Genomic DNA, 15,926 nt, shown 5'->3' on the forward strand with positions numbered 1-15,926 from the left:
GAGAATCAAGATTCTATGATACCCTCAATCACTGAAACAGGTTTACAAAACATCTGATGAGCACTGTGCCTAAGGTGTGACCTTGGTCACATCATTTTTAACTCTTCCGTATTTCCAGCTATTCAACTCTTTTCTATCTCTGTACTTCCAGGGCCAGAAGAAAACTCAAGAGATTAGCTATAGCCAGGACTGTAGTCAACCCAACTCTTTTGGGACAAGGCAGGATGACAAAGAAAGGGACTTACATTTCCACAAACTTGACCCTCTCCTAAACCTTGCTCAGTTTTAGCTCATGTTGTGGCTGCAGAAAAGTCCCCTGGCATCTCCAAGCCACAGTTTCAGTATCAGGAGAACAATCATCTCTACTTACTCTCAAGGAACAGTGAGAAAATGAATTCACTAATAATTCTAAAATTATTTTATGAAAACAAAAAACTGACAATAACGATGAACAAATACAAACTGCTGGATTCACTGAATTTACACCCACCAGGGAAGTATCACCTGCTGACCCTGGATTTTTCATGCCTCCACTCACCACCTAGACTGTCACTTCCTCAGACCCTAAGAGAAGGCACGGCTGCTATGGAAACAAGACCGCACTTAGCTGGACTGTGGGGGAGCAGCTCAGCCAAGTTTCCCCTAAAAACTGGGAGGGACTTTGAAGAAAAACAATTTCACTTTCTGATTAAATATAATCTTTTAACTGCTTTTCTTGTTATTATAGTTTTTCAAGCACAGTAATTTACTAAAGATTTAAAGTCCATGTGTCTAAAAACAATCATTATTTTTGGTGCAATTGTTTCTAATGGCTTAATTATTTATTGCCTCCGCTCTCTGGAGTTTTATCTGGAGCGTGGAGGCTGAGGGTGAGATGCACCTGCTCTCCGATTAACTGCCCTGAAAGGGGTGTTGAGACGTGCCCAAATCTGTCCTTCACAGACCTCAAGAGCCCAAAGACACTCCTGCTATTCATGAATAAAATTGGGAGTGCAAGCCAGAGAAGAGCAACTGAAGTCTCACCTTAGCGGCACTATGCTTTCAAACTTAGCACAGTGTAGTAAAACTTACGAGTCACCCAGTGTACAAATAAGGTCAGAGGTTCCTTATAAGACTAAGGGAAATGAAAGCCATACTATCCACCCTCAGTCCACATTCTTTTGCAGAGCTCCTGATAAATTGCTTTGCAGCTGACCTGGTAATGCTAGGTAGTCCTGCATCCCACCCACCAGGGTAGACTTCTGAACCTCATGGAAAAAGCCCCAGGTCTCCACTAAGCACAGGCACCAAACCAAGTTCCTTAGGAAGGTGAAGGGGGAGGAGGGCTTATTAGAAAAATGCTTTGTTCATGGTTCAAAGTGCACCACATCCATCTTTTCTCACAGTAGATAAGTCCTTTTCTCCCCACATTCCACTTCTTAAGTTTGGGAGTAGGTAAATGTAAACTGAACCAAAAATAATACAGGATTATAATGCAACCCATGCCCAGGGCCTATCAGAAATTAGGATGGCCATTTGGTGGCACCTCGGAGGCACAACTCCCAACCTCCACCCCCATCCCAGCTCCTGGGACGGTATCAGGGGGTCATGACAGTTGTCAGGGTCAGTCCTTGCTAGAACTGCTGACTGAGGAGCCTATCTGCTACTCTAGAAAGCGAATGTCCTGAGAGGGGTTCTGTGTTCAGGCCTAAACCCCAAAACCAAAGCCCGGGACACGTGGAAAGAACAGGAGCAGAGACAACGGAGGAAGTCTTCTGGGGACAGACCACCTATCCACAGCGAGCCCAGGTGGAAAGGCCCGGCTTCAGTAATGTTTGCAGGAGCAAATATTCATTTGATACTCCTCATACCACATAACTATACTCAAGGCTTTTATAGCAAGATTCCAGGTTAATCCCAAGAACTCACGAGGGAGGGTTTTATTACTGAAGTAATCAAAAGCATGGTTACAGACGGGTTTGCCTTGAGGTTAGGAGCGGGGGCAGCATCTAAGAGCAGGCTCCGGGGAAGCCCTCCCCACAGGAAATCCCACCCCTCAGGCAAAGCTTCACTTTCGCTTCAATTTCAAGTCCCCAAATCAAATTTTAATAGCGCCCCCTTAAAGAACCGCAGAATAAACAAACAGGTCCTGTGCTTTTCCTGGAACCTCTGGCTCCCAGGACAATATCAAATTACAGGGCTTTTCTTCGCGGATATAGACTCTTTTCTTTCTTTTCCTTTTTTAAAGATTATCACCCGTGCACCCTATTGTGTGTCTTCCATTTCAAATACTTTGCAAATACATCCCCATTCTCCATCTCTGGAGTCTCCTAAGAATCTAGGAGGAGCCAACAAACGCAATTTGAATAATAATGAAATGACTGAACAATTTAATTACCAAAGGTAGCCCTTGAGGCTCCAACAGAAGGGTTGAAAGCCTTTTTCTACAAAAATGTGGCCGCGTGCTCAACTGTGGGACCAATTATGGGGCGTGCAGAAGAGACAAGCGCACAGGTGCACAGACCAGTTTAAGCAAATGGGGAATTAGCAAAAATCCTCGCTGGAGACAGGACACTATGAAAAAGGATGACTTGGAAAGCTTCTTTCTCAGCTCTCAGGCTCAAGGTTTAGTTAACTCCCTTCCTTTTCTGAGTATTTGAAAGCAGCACCCACCACATGTAAAATAATGAAAAGTGTCCTCTGGAGAAAGGCTTTGAATAGAGAATTTAAAATAAGTTCAATGAATTTTCCAACACAAGTTCTTCAAATCAATAGTCACAAAGTTTTATCTCTCATACAATTTCCTCAAAGTGAAAATTTTAAAAGTTAGTTCCTTCTCTAGGATGCATACGGCTTCACCTGGACATTAGGTTTAACAGCCTCATTCTACTGACCTTTTCAAGTGACCTTTCAATAAAGCAGTTTTTCCCCTTGCTTTGGAGGGGAAAAAAAAAAGAACCTTTCTGGAATCCTAAAAAGCTCTCAACTTCCTTAGGCCTTAACAGTGTAGGAAGCCCCCACAGGCTAAACAATTGCTAAATGCCGCTTCTTGAACAGGAAACAGAGTTTGCTTCGGAGCGGCAACGCATTCCCCCGCCCCGCGCTCACTCCAGGGCAGGCGCTGCCATGCCCAGGTGGTGACACTGAGCAGAGATAAGGTGTCCTAACAACCATATTTGCCTGGATCCCGGGAAACCCGCGGCCACTCCGGGACTCCCATCCTGGGCGCATCCCCCGGCCGCTCCACCGGTGCCCCCACGCCGCAGACCTGGGTGGCCCCAGGACCCCTCCCCCGGCGACACAGGGCGAGACTGACACCCGCAGCTGCCGACGACCCTGCCAGTCACGCTGCCGCCGGCTGCCTTTTTTAGCCTCGACATCTGACCCCGGCTTCGACAGCAGCATTCAGGGAGAGGTCCCAGGGCGCGCCGGTCCCCTCCTCTTCCCAACCCGCAGACCCCGCGGAGAGCTCGGGGTGGGGCGGGGGGGGAGGTACTGGCCCTGGAAGGGACCAGAGAGTGCCTGTCCCTCCTGCTCAGACGCTTCCTCTCTGCCCTCTCACTGACCCGGGTCCCCCTTCCGCCGCCTGCACCCGGCGCCCCCATTTCGCGGCTCGCGGTCGCGCCTAGAGCCCCTCCCCACCCCCACCCCGCAACTCCGCTCTCCCGGATCCCCTCCAGGTCCGCGGCCCGCGCGCCCGCCCCGGCTGGGGGCGGGAAGGGACCGGCTGCAAGCTGAGGACGCGCGGGGCGGGGGGCCGGGCAGGGGACCCCGCGCTCACCTCCCTCCTCCGCCCCGCTGTCCGGGTCGGCGTCCGAGGAGTCGGGCCCGTCCCCGTAGTCCGCTAGTCCCACCAGCTCATCCTCCTCCTCGTCGTCGTCCTCGTCCTCCGGCTGCAGCTTCCCCAGCACCTGGCTCATCGCGCCCACGGCCGGCCGTCCCGGGGGCGGCGGGGGTTCCTGGTGGGGGCCAAACCTCCTCGCCTGCCGCTCGCCAACGATTTCTGAATTGGGGTTTTGTCTGGAGGTTCGTGGGAGCCGGCGGAGGTGGGGGCCGCGCGTCCCCCGCGGCAGGCGGCGTCCAGGTCTGGGGCCCGCGGTTCCCAGCGCGCCCGGAGCCCCCTGCCCCGCCCCGCCCGCCTGCCCGCCCGCCCGCGGAGGAGTCAGCCGGAGCGCGGCAGTTCCTCCCCGAGGAGGGAGAGAGAGACTGCGTGACCCAAGTCACCTGACACACACTGTCACACACTCACACACACACACACTCCGCACGGGCGCGCGCGCGCTGTCCCGGGCGCAGGCACCGCTCGGCGGGCGCTGGGTCGAGGCCGCGCACACACACTCGAGGGCGCAGGGGGGCGCGGAGCCCCCCACCGTCTCAGAGGGGCACACAGACACACGCCCCGGACCTGGGGCCCCCGGATGCGGCGCAGTCACCCACCGCGGCTGCGCGCCAGGGGCCCCCACGCGCCCCTATTGCACGTGGTCCCCACACAGGCGGGTGAGCTAGGGGCTTGCACACCCTGAGAACCTCCCCGACACACACACCCTACCTCGGGCGACCTTTTGCAGATTTCAGTCCCGGGCGAGGGTTCCAGTCCTAAGTAGGTTGCAGCCCCCCCGGCCCCCCCCCCCCCGCAACACTGCTGCGCCCCGGCTTCTCCCCAGATCAGCGTGCCTAGAACCCTCTGTGGGTGCTGAAGCGCCCCAAGAAGAAAACTCAGGGAAATGCACGGCGGAGGCGCAGTCTCCATAGCAATTGCCTTTTAGTGTGCCTTTATGGTTCAAGGTGCTTCTCAGCAAGAATATTCAAAAATCAGGCCTACCCAGATGTAAATGTTTCTGTAACATGCCTCGTGGCTGCCTAGACTGAATAAAATGCTTCTGCAGCGTTGTGGGAAAGGTCTCAGGTGTATAACACACTCAGAGGCTATTCATGGCCACCTCCTCCTGTCTCCTTGTTGCGTAGGCTGTAATCCTACATCTCAAAATAAAATGTTTCCAGGCTTTTGGGGGGGGGCGAGAGGGGGGACAATTCTCACATAGGAATAGCAGCAATGTGGGGGTGAGACTAAAACCTGCATTCCTCCACAAGCTTTTCACCACAGGACATACTGTACTCACCCTTTCTGGATACTGCAAAAGTCACGTGGATGAACTTCCTTCTGTCAAGCGCAACAAGAAATAAACCAGCTGGCCAGCATGGTGAGCCAGTTCCTACAGGTGCCAGCAGCTCAGCAGTTGGTGTGGGGGAGGAAAAGAAGAAGGGAGCTGAAGCTGGAGGCTCTTGGGGCCCAAGGGTGCTGCCTCTGTAGGGAACATTTATTGAGCACCTACTGTATGCCAGGGGCTGGACTAAGTGGGGGAAAGGGAGAATCCACATACGCTTAGAACAGTGTTCCTGTCCTGAGGAGCTCTCAGTATAGCAAATCGCAATTCTTGTCCTGGTTTTTGTAGTAAGTGTGGATGTTGAAGGTGGATGCAGATACCTTTTGGGAGGTGGCTGCTGCTTTTTTTTTTAAAAGATTTTTTTTTTTATTTTTCCTTTTTCTCCCCAAAGCCCCCCGTACATAGTTGTGTATTTTTAGTTGTGAGTCCTTCTAGTTGTGGCATGTGGGATGCAGCCTCAGCATGGCTTGATGAGCGGTGCCATGTCCATACTCAGGATTCGAACTGGTCAAACCCTGGGCTGCTGAAGCAGAATGCACAAACTTAACCACTCTGCCAGCGGCCAGCCTGGGAGGTGGCTGCTTCTAATTGGAAAAGTCTTCAGATTTTCCAGGTGGCGACAGTATAACTTGGTGTGACTATATCAATCAAGGTCCTTCTCAGGTGGAAAACAGATGGCACATGCAAAGATTTTAACTTCAAAGGCTTTAAGTGAAGGGACAATTTACAGGGGTGTGGGCAGAGGTTAGGGAATCAACACAGGGATTAGCAACAGTGGGAAGAGATTATCACCCCAAAACTGGTAGGAGTAAAGGAAGGGAGCTAGAGTCCTGGAGACGGGACACAAAACAGCAGCTATAGCTGGTGAGGACACAGCCTCTGCTAGAAGCACCTCTTGTGGAGACAGCAGGGGGAAGAGATACTCAGACCTCTCTCTCCTCCCACCTTCCATTCTCCTGGAAGTGCCTCCCATTGGCCAAACCCAACTGGAAGCCAGAGGGCAAGGGAGTCTGGAACCTAGTCCAGGACGCAGAGTAGGGAGGGCAGGGTAGGTCCCAGGGTGAGGTGGGGTGGGGGACAAACAGCATAACCAGCACAAGCAGGCTCTACCTGCTCTTAGAAGAGGAAGTTACACTAGGGGTAGTTTTCCTAGTCCATTTTCATCCACTTGAGAAAGTCCCCAGGAGGAAGGTCTCTCCTAGAGGAGGTGTAAAGACTTTCAGCTATCCCAGAGCAAACCCATCAGCTGGCAAGGCTGTTGAGGTGGCCTGATTCAAACTGCAGAGGGCTACTTACGGGGCCCTAGAAGCCAGTCTAAGGTCAGCCCAGACGGTCAGGGCATCCCTGGGCTGCTGGCTGAGTGTGTGTGTCCCAGGGAGCCAGGGATTCAGGACAGGAGAATTCCTAAGCTAAAAACCCCACTATGCCTGAGACCCAGAGAGGCTGGAGCTATCTGATGATCCTCTGCCTGTCCCAGAAAGCAAGATGTTAGGGGGAACACCAGCAGTGGATTGGAGCACACCCTAAGATATTTGAGAATTGGACAAATCCACAAAAAATCAGTAAAAACCAAACCCTCAATTATGCTCCACCCCAAAGTAGATAAAAGAGTCATATATAGGTTTAAGAGATTCCAATTAACTGTCATTTCAGAAATGTACAGTATTGATAAAGTGTGAACAAACAAAACAGGAAAAATTGTATTGCTTTTCACTTTTTGCTGTTATCATTTCGATACTGTCAGCTTTCAAATAAATGATATGTTGAAAAATATCTTAGAAATAGAACTTCATAAATGTAAAAAGTCATGTGTGTGGATTCTTTCAGAATTTGAATAAAAATTAAAAAAATTGAAACTTTTTGAGAAATTTGGTGTGGGAGCTGCTTAGTGACTTGGTGACCCCCTGGGCCACTCGGGCCTGGAGCTCAGGCTGTCTGTGATGTCTCCCTGGGAAAGCATTCTCAAGATTGTGAGCATTTGTCTCTGGGCTACCCATGATTTTTGCTGCTGTATGTAACCATGGCAGGTTGCCATATACATAGTAGGTGCTTCATAAATGTTTATGGAGAGAATGAAAGAAAAGAAGGGAACTAGATAGTACGTGGCCAGGTCTCTACACAGACCTGGCATATTTTTGAGAGGAACTTCACGAAGAGAGAGAAGCCAAGTTTTCTACTTCCTTTAAACCCTGGGACATGCCACAGTGAGATAAGTATGAACCATGAGCTACAAGAGCACAACCAGGAATGAGCTGACATGGGAGAGACAATGACTTTTGAGCCATCATCCATTCAGGACGACCTGAAGATTTGAAGGAATTACAATCTAATGACTCTTAAATGCTTATTTTATTTTTATTAACCTTTCCTTCTAAAAAAACTTAAATTTTAGAGATGTTTTGTAGCATCATGAAAGATGAGCATTGTCTATTGCCCATTAAAATTTAACCAACTAATATTTACTGAAATTTTCCGTGAATGAGGCACTGTTCCAAGGTAACATGACTTTCAAAATATTCCCATGAAGTCAGTCATAGTATTGTCCTTACTCTACAGATAAGAAAACTGAGGTTAAACAATCCGCCCAAGGTACCACATGGAGGGGATGGTGGGAACTACTTTGGTGCTCAGCCAAACATTAGACTTTGTTCCTATTTAATGGCCTGAGGCTAAAGTCAATTTATAGTCCTAAACTGAAAGGGGGGAGGGGAAGTGAAGAGCTGGCTCCTAAGCTCATAGGTAAAGAAGCAAAACACACAAAGACACTCGGGGCTGGCCAGATGGCGCAGCAGTTAAGTGTGCACATTCCACTTCAGCTGCCTGGGGTTCGCTGGTTTGGATCCTGGGTGCGGACATGGCACCGCTTGGCACGCCATGCTGTGGTAGGCATCCCACGTATAAAGTAGAGGAAGATGGGAACAGATGTTAGCTCAGGACCAGTCTTTCTCAGCAAAAAGAGGAGGATTGGCAGCAGTTAGCTCAGGGCTAACCTTCCTCAAAAAAAAAAAAAGACACTCAAAAATGGTTGGGGCCAGTCCTGTGGCCAAGCGGTTAAGTTCACGCGCTCTGCTTCAGCAGCCCAGGGTTTCTCCAGTTCCCATCCCAGGCGCAGACCTAGCACCACTCATCAGGCCACGCTGAGGCGGTGTCCCACATGCCACAACTAGAAGGACCCACAACTAAAATATACAACCATGTACTGGGGGGCTTTGGGAAGAAGAAGGAAAAATAAAAAAATAAAAAATAATAAAATCTTAAAAAAAAAATATGCACCTGGTGTCTCAGGCCATTTAGCTTAAAGGATTCACTAAAAGGAAGAAAAAAAAAACCTGAACAACTTCCTAACCAACAAATGTCAGAAAACTACTTATAATAAGATTGTTGATCATATCACTCCTTTTATTAGGAACACAAATATCAAGTGATTAGTGCCCTTTCTGGTTCATATGGCTATATTGTACTATATGCTAAGCTAAAGTATAATATCTGTATTTTTGTTTAAATTTTGAATTTTAAAGGCCAGAAGTTTTGTGCCCTTATTATGGTGAATTACTTTGCTGTTACCAATTAGATGTCTTGTAACAAAGAACTCGAGAGCTATTTAAAAGAGACCTGTGCAGTTTAGGCGGAATAATTGCAGTCCTGAATAGGGCAAGCCATTAAATACAGCCAACATCCTGCATCTTAGGGTATTTTGAGGTATCTGATGGCATTGTGCCTGATTCCTGGGATTCACATGTTGAAAGCCTTTCAGGCTTTCTTTTTAAATATGTATTTAAAGCCATTAATTCTCTCTTGAAGCAAACAAAGGAAAGAGCCTTCTACAGAATCTTGCTGGACTCCTGCTAAACCAGGGAAGTCAATCAAATTTTTCAAGACAGCAGCTCACAGTCTCCAGTTCTCCTAAGACAGCTGATAACCTGATGAAATCATTAAATTGTTTCCACAGAGGCAATCCATCATTAAAGAGATTTTATTAAAATAATGTTTTGACATTTTAAAAACATGCATATGGTAAAATAGTCAAACAGCATAAAAGAACATCCAATGAAATGTTAGTTTCTCCCACTCCTGACCTACAGTCTATTTGCTCCCCTCAACAGAAGGAAACAGTCTGTGCTGCTGCTTTTTTTTTTTTTTTTTTTGGTGAGGAAGATTGGCCCTGAGCTACCATCTGTTGCCAATCTTCCTCTTTTTGCTTGAGGAAGATTGTTGCTGAGCTAACATCTGTGTCAATCTTCCTTGGATGAAATAGAGGAACCACAAAGTGGCTTGACAAGTGGTGCTAGGTTCACACCTGGGATCCGAACTTATGAACCCCATGCCACCAAAGTGGAGCACACGAACTTAACCGCTCTGCCACCAGGCCAGCCCTAGAAACAGTCTGCTTTTAAATGTGCAAAAAATATTTGCAGCCATTATAGAGATTTATATTTGATAACTTCATCTCTTAAATAGTCAACAATTTTTTTTTTCAAATGAACATGAAGACAACTAGATTTTTAGGGCTGTGTTTTGCAGGAAATACACAGAGGGAGATGAAAGAGTACTGGGAGCCTGATTCAGATGGGGTAACCAGAGAAGACCTCTCTAAAAAGGTGACATTTGAGTTGACCATGAGAAGGAGATAGCAAAGTGAAAGTCAGATGGAGCGTGTTCCCCTGGAGCTGTCTCAGCAGTTGGAAAAGCCAAGGAGAAGGGAACGGGCTTGGTGTTGGAGGAACGAAATGTCCGAAATGTTGGTGTGATGAGAGAGGGGCAGGGCGGTAGGCATGAGGGACAAGTAGTCTTTTCAGCCAGGATAAGCAGTTTGGGTTTTATTCTAAGCATCACTGGAAGCATTGAAGAGTTTTAAGCAGAGAGGTGAAATGTGTGCTTTACTTTTCTAAAAGCACATGCTGGTAGATTGTTTCCAAAGCCAGCCACAACCATCCATGCCACCCACATGCCCTTTTGCAAATAAGACTTTGCCACTCCTCCTACCTATTTTCCCTCCTCTTGCATGTGGGCAGGCTCTGTGACTTGCTTTAACCAACAGAGTGTGGTGGAAGTGACAGTGATACTGTGCAACTTCCTAGATTGGGCCCTACAAGCCCTTGCTGCTTCCTTTTTTCACTTTCTGGGAGGCCTTGAGCCACCATGAGAAGAAGTCTGGGCTAGCTGGCTGGAGAGGCCCCACAGACAGCGAGGCCCTGAGGATGCCAGAGCACAAGAGGAGAGAGCCCCTGGCATTCTTGCTGTCCCAGCTGAGGGGCCAGATGTGAGTGACATCATCTTGGATTCTCCAGCCCAAGTTGCAGCCACATGAGCAAGTCCAGCCCACGCCACATGGAACACAGACTTGCTGTTTTGCTGGTTTTCAGCAAGCCCACAGAATCATGAGCAAATTAAAATGGTTGTTTTTTAAAGCCATTAAGATTTGGGGTGTTTTGTTACACAGCAGTAGATAACTGATGCACATATTCTGGCTGATGTGGGGAAAATGGATCACAGATTTAAGAGTGGAAGCAGAAGTAACAGTTAGGAGGTCACTGTAGTAGTCCGTAAGAGAAAGGAGTGGAGACAGCAGAAATAGAGAGCAGTGGATAGACTTGACATAAATTTCAGAGGTAGAATAGATAAGACTTATTGATAGCTTATTTAATGTGAGTGGTCAGAACAAGGACTCCTCCCAGGCATTTGGTTTGAGCAACTAGATGTATGGTAATTGCATTTATTTATTTATTTTTTTAATTTAATTAAGGTCATATTGGTTTATTACATTGTGTAATTTCAGGAGTACATTATTATATTTCATTTTCTGTATAAACTGCATAGTGCTGACCTCCAGTAGTCCAGTTTTTACCTGCCACCATACATATGTGCCCCTTTACCCCTTTTGTCCACCTCCCCCTTTCCCTCTAGTAGCCACTAATCTTTTCTCTTTATTCATGTGTTTATTTATCTTCCACATATGAGTGAAATCATATGGTATGTATCTTTCTCGGTCTGGCTTATTTTGCTTAACATAATACCCTCAAGGTCCACCCATCTTGTTGCAAATGGCAAGATTTCATCTTTTTTATGGCTGAGTAGTATTCCACTATATATATATACCACATTTTCTTTATCCATTCATCGGTTGATGGGCACGAGGGTTGCTTCCAACTCTTGGTTATTGTGAATAATGCTGCAATGAACATAGGGGTGCATAGGTCTCTTTATATATATATATATATTTTTTTAAGATTTTATCTTTTTTCCTTTTTCTCCTCAAAGCCCCCCGGTACATAGTTGTATATTCTTCGTTGTGGGTCCTTCTAGTGTGGCATGTGGGATGCTGCCTCAGCGTGGTTTGACGAGCAGTACCATGTCCGCACCCAGGATTCTAACCAATGAAACACTGGGCTGTCTGCAGTGGAGCATGGGAACTTAACCACTCGGCCACGGGGCCAGCCCCTGTATTGTTGATTTCAAGTTCTTTGGATAGATATCAAGTAGTGGCATAGGTAGATTGTATGGTATTTCTATTTTTAATTTTTTGAGAAATCTCAATACTGTTTTCCACAGTGGTTGCACCAGTGTGCATTCCCACCAGCAGTGTATGAGGGTTCCCTTTTCTCTACATCCTCTCCAACACCGATTATTTCTCATCTTCTTAATTATAGCCAGTCTGATGGGTATGAGGTGATGTCTTATTGTAGTTTTGATTTGCATTTCCCTAATGATTAGTGATGTTGAACATCCCTTCATGTGCCTATTGGCCATCTGTATATCTTCTTTGGAAAAACGTCTGTTCATATCCTCTGCCCATTTTTTGATTGGATTGTTTATCTTTTTGTTGTTGAGTTGAATAAGTTCTTCGTATATTTTGGAAATTAACTCCTTGTCAGATATCTAATTTCTAAATATTTCCTCCCAGTTGATGAATTGGGCATTTATTAAAATAAGTAAAACTGAGATAGGAACAGGACTGGGGAGCAGGAGGTGAACCAAGGTCCTCGATTTTTTAACATTCCAGTTACTGTATATTGCCACAAGGCAATCTCCCTTAATCCTGTAATTTTGGCCATTTCTTAGATGTCTATCATGTTGTCTTTTGAATAAATAATAAATTTTTCCAACTACAAGTCATGGATGAACTAAAGACATTTGTAATTATCCAAGAAAAGTCCCAAACTAGTGAGATGGAATTCCTACAATATGGACTTCTATAAAAAATTAACTTTTTATTCATACAGATTTTTTTTTTTTTTTTTGGTGAGGAAGATTGGCCCTAAGCTAACATCTGTGCCCATCTTCATCTACTTTGTACTTGGGACACCGCCACAGCATGGCTTGATGAGTGATGTGTAGGTCTGTGCCCAGTATCCGAACCCATGAACCCCAGGCTGCCAAGGCAGAGTGTGCAAACTTAACCACTACAGCACTGGGTTGGCCCCTATTCATATGGAGTTTTAACAAGCTTCTGACGCGAATGGTGCCATAACACAAGAGTAGAAAGCTCTTGACAATAGAACCAGCCCAACAGAGTTATTAACAGCTCCACATGTCTGTAGATCAGTTTGGACTTGGTAACCCCTGCTTTGGCTGGGAGAGTTACTCAAATTTGTACATCCAACGATACAAGAAAGCAGATTCATGGGGCCGGCCTGGTGGCGCAGCAAAGTGCGCACGTTCCACTTCCATTGCCCGGGGTTCACCGATTTGGATCCCAGGTGTGGACATGGTACTGCTTGGCACGCCATGCTGTGGTAGGAGTCCCACATATAAAGTCGAGGAAGATGGGCACGGATGTTAGCTCAGGGCCAGTCTTCTTCAGCAAAAAGAGGAGGATTGGCAGCAGTTAGCTCAGGGCTAATCTTTGTCAAAAAAAAAAGAAGAAAGCAGATTCTCCAAGGCAAACAACCTTATTAAAAATCCACTAGCATGAAATCCAGGAACTATCACTTACACACATCACTTAATGTTACCTACGAAAGTGGCAGAGACTGTGGGTCAGCTACTTACCAGCCATTCCCAGCCCCTTCTCCTTTGCCTGCTTCCCAGACCAGAGATGGAAGAAGTCAGAGCCTCAAACTCAGAGACTCCTTCATATCTGGTCAGTAAGGTGGAATCCTGCTGGGGAACTTCTAGGAAAGAGTTTGCTTCCTAATAAAAGAGGCAATGAACCAGAAGAGCCCCTGACACCACCCTTTCCTGCTTAGAACACAGCTGTGGAAGAACACTGTACTTGGAGGGAGGGAAGCCATCTGCAACCGCAGGGTAACGCGGTGAAGACCAAAAGCCTGTAGTGGGAATGGCAGAATATAAAGAGAGAAAGAGCCTAGATGATTTTGCTGAACTGCTGTACTCAAATCTGGAAACGCCTGCCCCCAAACTTCATATTTCATGAGAAAATTAGCAATCCATTCCTTAAGCCAGTGCTTCCCCATCTTGCCAATTCGTGGCGCACATAGAAATTGGTACTATTTGTATGGCACGTTGACCTAAATGGATAGGCTGCTTGCAGCCAGAGGTGACTGCCCCAGAGACTTTGGCCACCTCAGGCCCTGCCCAGCTGCCCCAAAGGCTGAGGGATCAATAAGTTGGCCATATCTGTAACCCACTTATGGTACACAGGTGGTAGCGGCAAACCAGTTGGGAAGTCCTGCTTAAGCCACTGAAGGTAAGGTGCTCTGAACTTTGCAGTAGAGCTGATCCTAACTGACACAGTACATGCCCTTTATGAGTGGAGGGATGGACGGATGGATGAAACCTGATCATATACCTGGTGGTGAAGTTCAGAAGTTATGTCACATTCAGAGAATGCTGGTAAAGGTGTCTCAGGACATTACAGGAGATAATTGAGGCTTCATTAGAAAGGGAACTTGTTTTTGCTTTTCTCTGTACTTCTCACTTCATTCTCCTCTCTCTGCGTGAATACCGGCTTTCTGTGCTTTTCCCACCAGATGGCAGGAGACGGCTGCCCCACCCTCCAGTCCCAGTGATAGCGGGCCCAGGTTCTGGAACCAGGCTACCTGGGCTCAAATCCTAGCTCCACCATTATCTAGCTGTGTGACCTGCACCAAGTTACTTAACCTCTCTGTGGCTCAATTTCCTCATCTCTAAACTAGTGATGATGTTATATACCTCAATAGGGTCATGGGAAGAATTAAATCCATTAAACTATGTAAAATCATTTGCAAAGGTGAGCACTGTATGAGTGTTAGCTTTTATTATCTTTGATTCCCAGGCAAGGAAATTTGATTGGTTGAGTTTGGCCCAATGGTCTGCTCCTGGCCTAGTCCCCCGGTCATACTTTACATAGCACCGTGTACTCCTTCAGAGCATTTCTCTCAGCAATGATTCAATATTTGGTTGCAGTCTCTATTCACCAATAGACTCCAGGACCATCTGCCTTTGTTCTCCATTCTGTCCTCAGGGCCCAGCACAGTGGTCAGAATCTCCAGGAAGTACAATTCTAGGGCACACCATTTACACTGTATTCTATGTACAACACGGTAATTTGATGGTGATCAAGTCCCAATAAATATGCTGAATTAATGGTCCAATCCACTGTGGCTGGGGGTGCAATTGTGGGGGTGCAGAGGTCTACTCTCATGAGTGGGGAGACAGCTCTTAACAAAGGGGGATAAGCTGAAAAGAAACCTCCAAATGTATCCACCATGTGCCTCACATGGCCAGGCACAGGAAACACAGAGTCAAACAAATGTCAGGTAGACTTTGTTGGTGGCATAACCCACACCCCGACTCTGCTAAATGTCTTGGGTATCAACACACTCAGGGAAGGAACCCCAGACGCAGAGGTCGAATCGTGAATGGTCTATGCTAGGTATGGTAACCAGCCCCTCACCTTTGTGACACAGTTGTGATCAATGACGTGTAAGGAGAAAGATATTCAAGGGGTAGCTGAGCAGAATTTGTTCCCAAATCAAAATAAATACAGTGAGAAACCCTGCCACTTTCTCCTGCCTCAAAATCAAGAGAAAGACAAAAGCCAGTACTGCTGGTGGGACAGTAGAACGACGAAAAGAGCCTCGCCCGGCTATTTTTATTATGTAAGCTATTATGTGTTTTTATTATTTAACCTACTCTAGTCAGGCATGCTCTCTCTTGCAGTCAAATCATTCTAACTGACAAACATGGTCTCTTTTTCTTGAAAACTGGAAGTCAGTGAGAGAGACCGATAATCAGTAGCTTAAAATCAGGGAGAGGGGGGCCAGCCCAGTGGCGCAGCGGTTAAGTGTGCATGTTGCACCTCGGCGTCCCAGGGTTCGCCACTTCAGCTCCTGGGTGCGGACATGGCACTGCTTGGGAACCCATGCTGTGGTAGGCGTCCCACATATAAAGTAGAGGAAGATGGGCATGGATGTTGGCTCAGGGCCAGTCTTCCTCAGCAAAAAGAGGAGGATTGGCAGCAGATGTTAGCTCAGGGCTAATCTTCCTCAAAAAAAAAAAAAAAAATCAGGAACAGAGAAGGATGTCCACTAACTCCACTCTGTTCCACAGTGTACTGTAAATGCTTGATTGCATCATAAGATAGGAACAAGAAACAAAAGGCTTGTGACACTGAAGGCATGTACTACTTAGAAAAAAATCAATAAGTTGAACTTCACCAAAATTAAAAACTCTTTCATTGCAAAGACCATGTTAAGAGAATGAAAAGGCAAGCTACAGACTGGAGTAAAATATTCATTAACTGTATGTCTGACACAGGACTCATATCTAGAATCTATAAAGAGTTTTCAAAACTCAACAGTAAAAAAAAAAAAAAATCCAATTAGAAAATAGGCAAAAGAC

General features: G+C 46.7%; 1 protein-coding gene across 1 annotated transcript in view; it reads right to left on the reverse strand.

Annotated features, from left to right (window-relative positions):
* Positions 1-4,110, reverse strand: part of RRAGD (Ras related GTP binding D) — a 50,378-nt gene extending 46,268 nt beyond the window's left edge. The window contains exon 1 of the mRNA XM_023650795.2: positions 3,761-4,110. Within this exon, the coding sequence (XP_023506563.1) occupies positions 3,761-3,899 (139 nt within the window). The 5' untranslated portion in view covers positions 3,900-4,110. The remainder of the gene's footprint in view (positions 1-3,760) is intronic.
* Between the last annotated feature and the right edge of the window lie 11,816 nt (positions 4,111-15,926).

The sequence above is a fragment of the Equus caballus genome, chromosome 10 (genome assembly GCF_041296265.1).
Source record: "Equus caballus isolate H_3958 breed thoroughbred chromosome 10, TB-T2T, whole genome shotgun sequence".
Taxonomy (NCBI): Eukaryota; Metazoa; Chordata; class Mammalia; order Perissodactyla; family Equidae; genus Equus; species Equus caballus.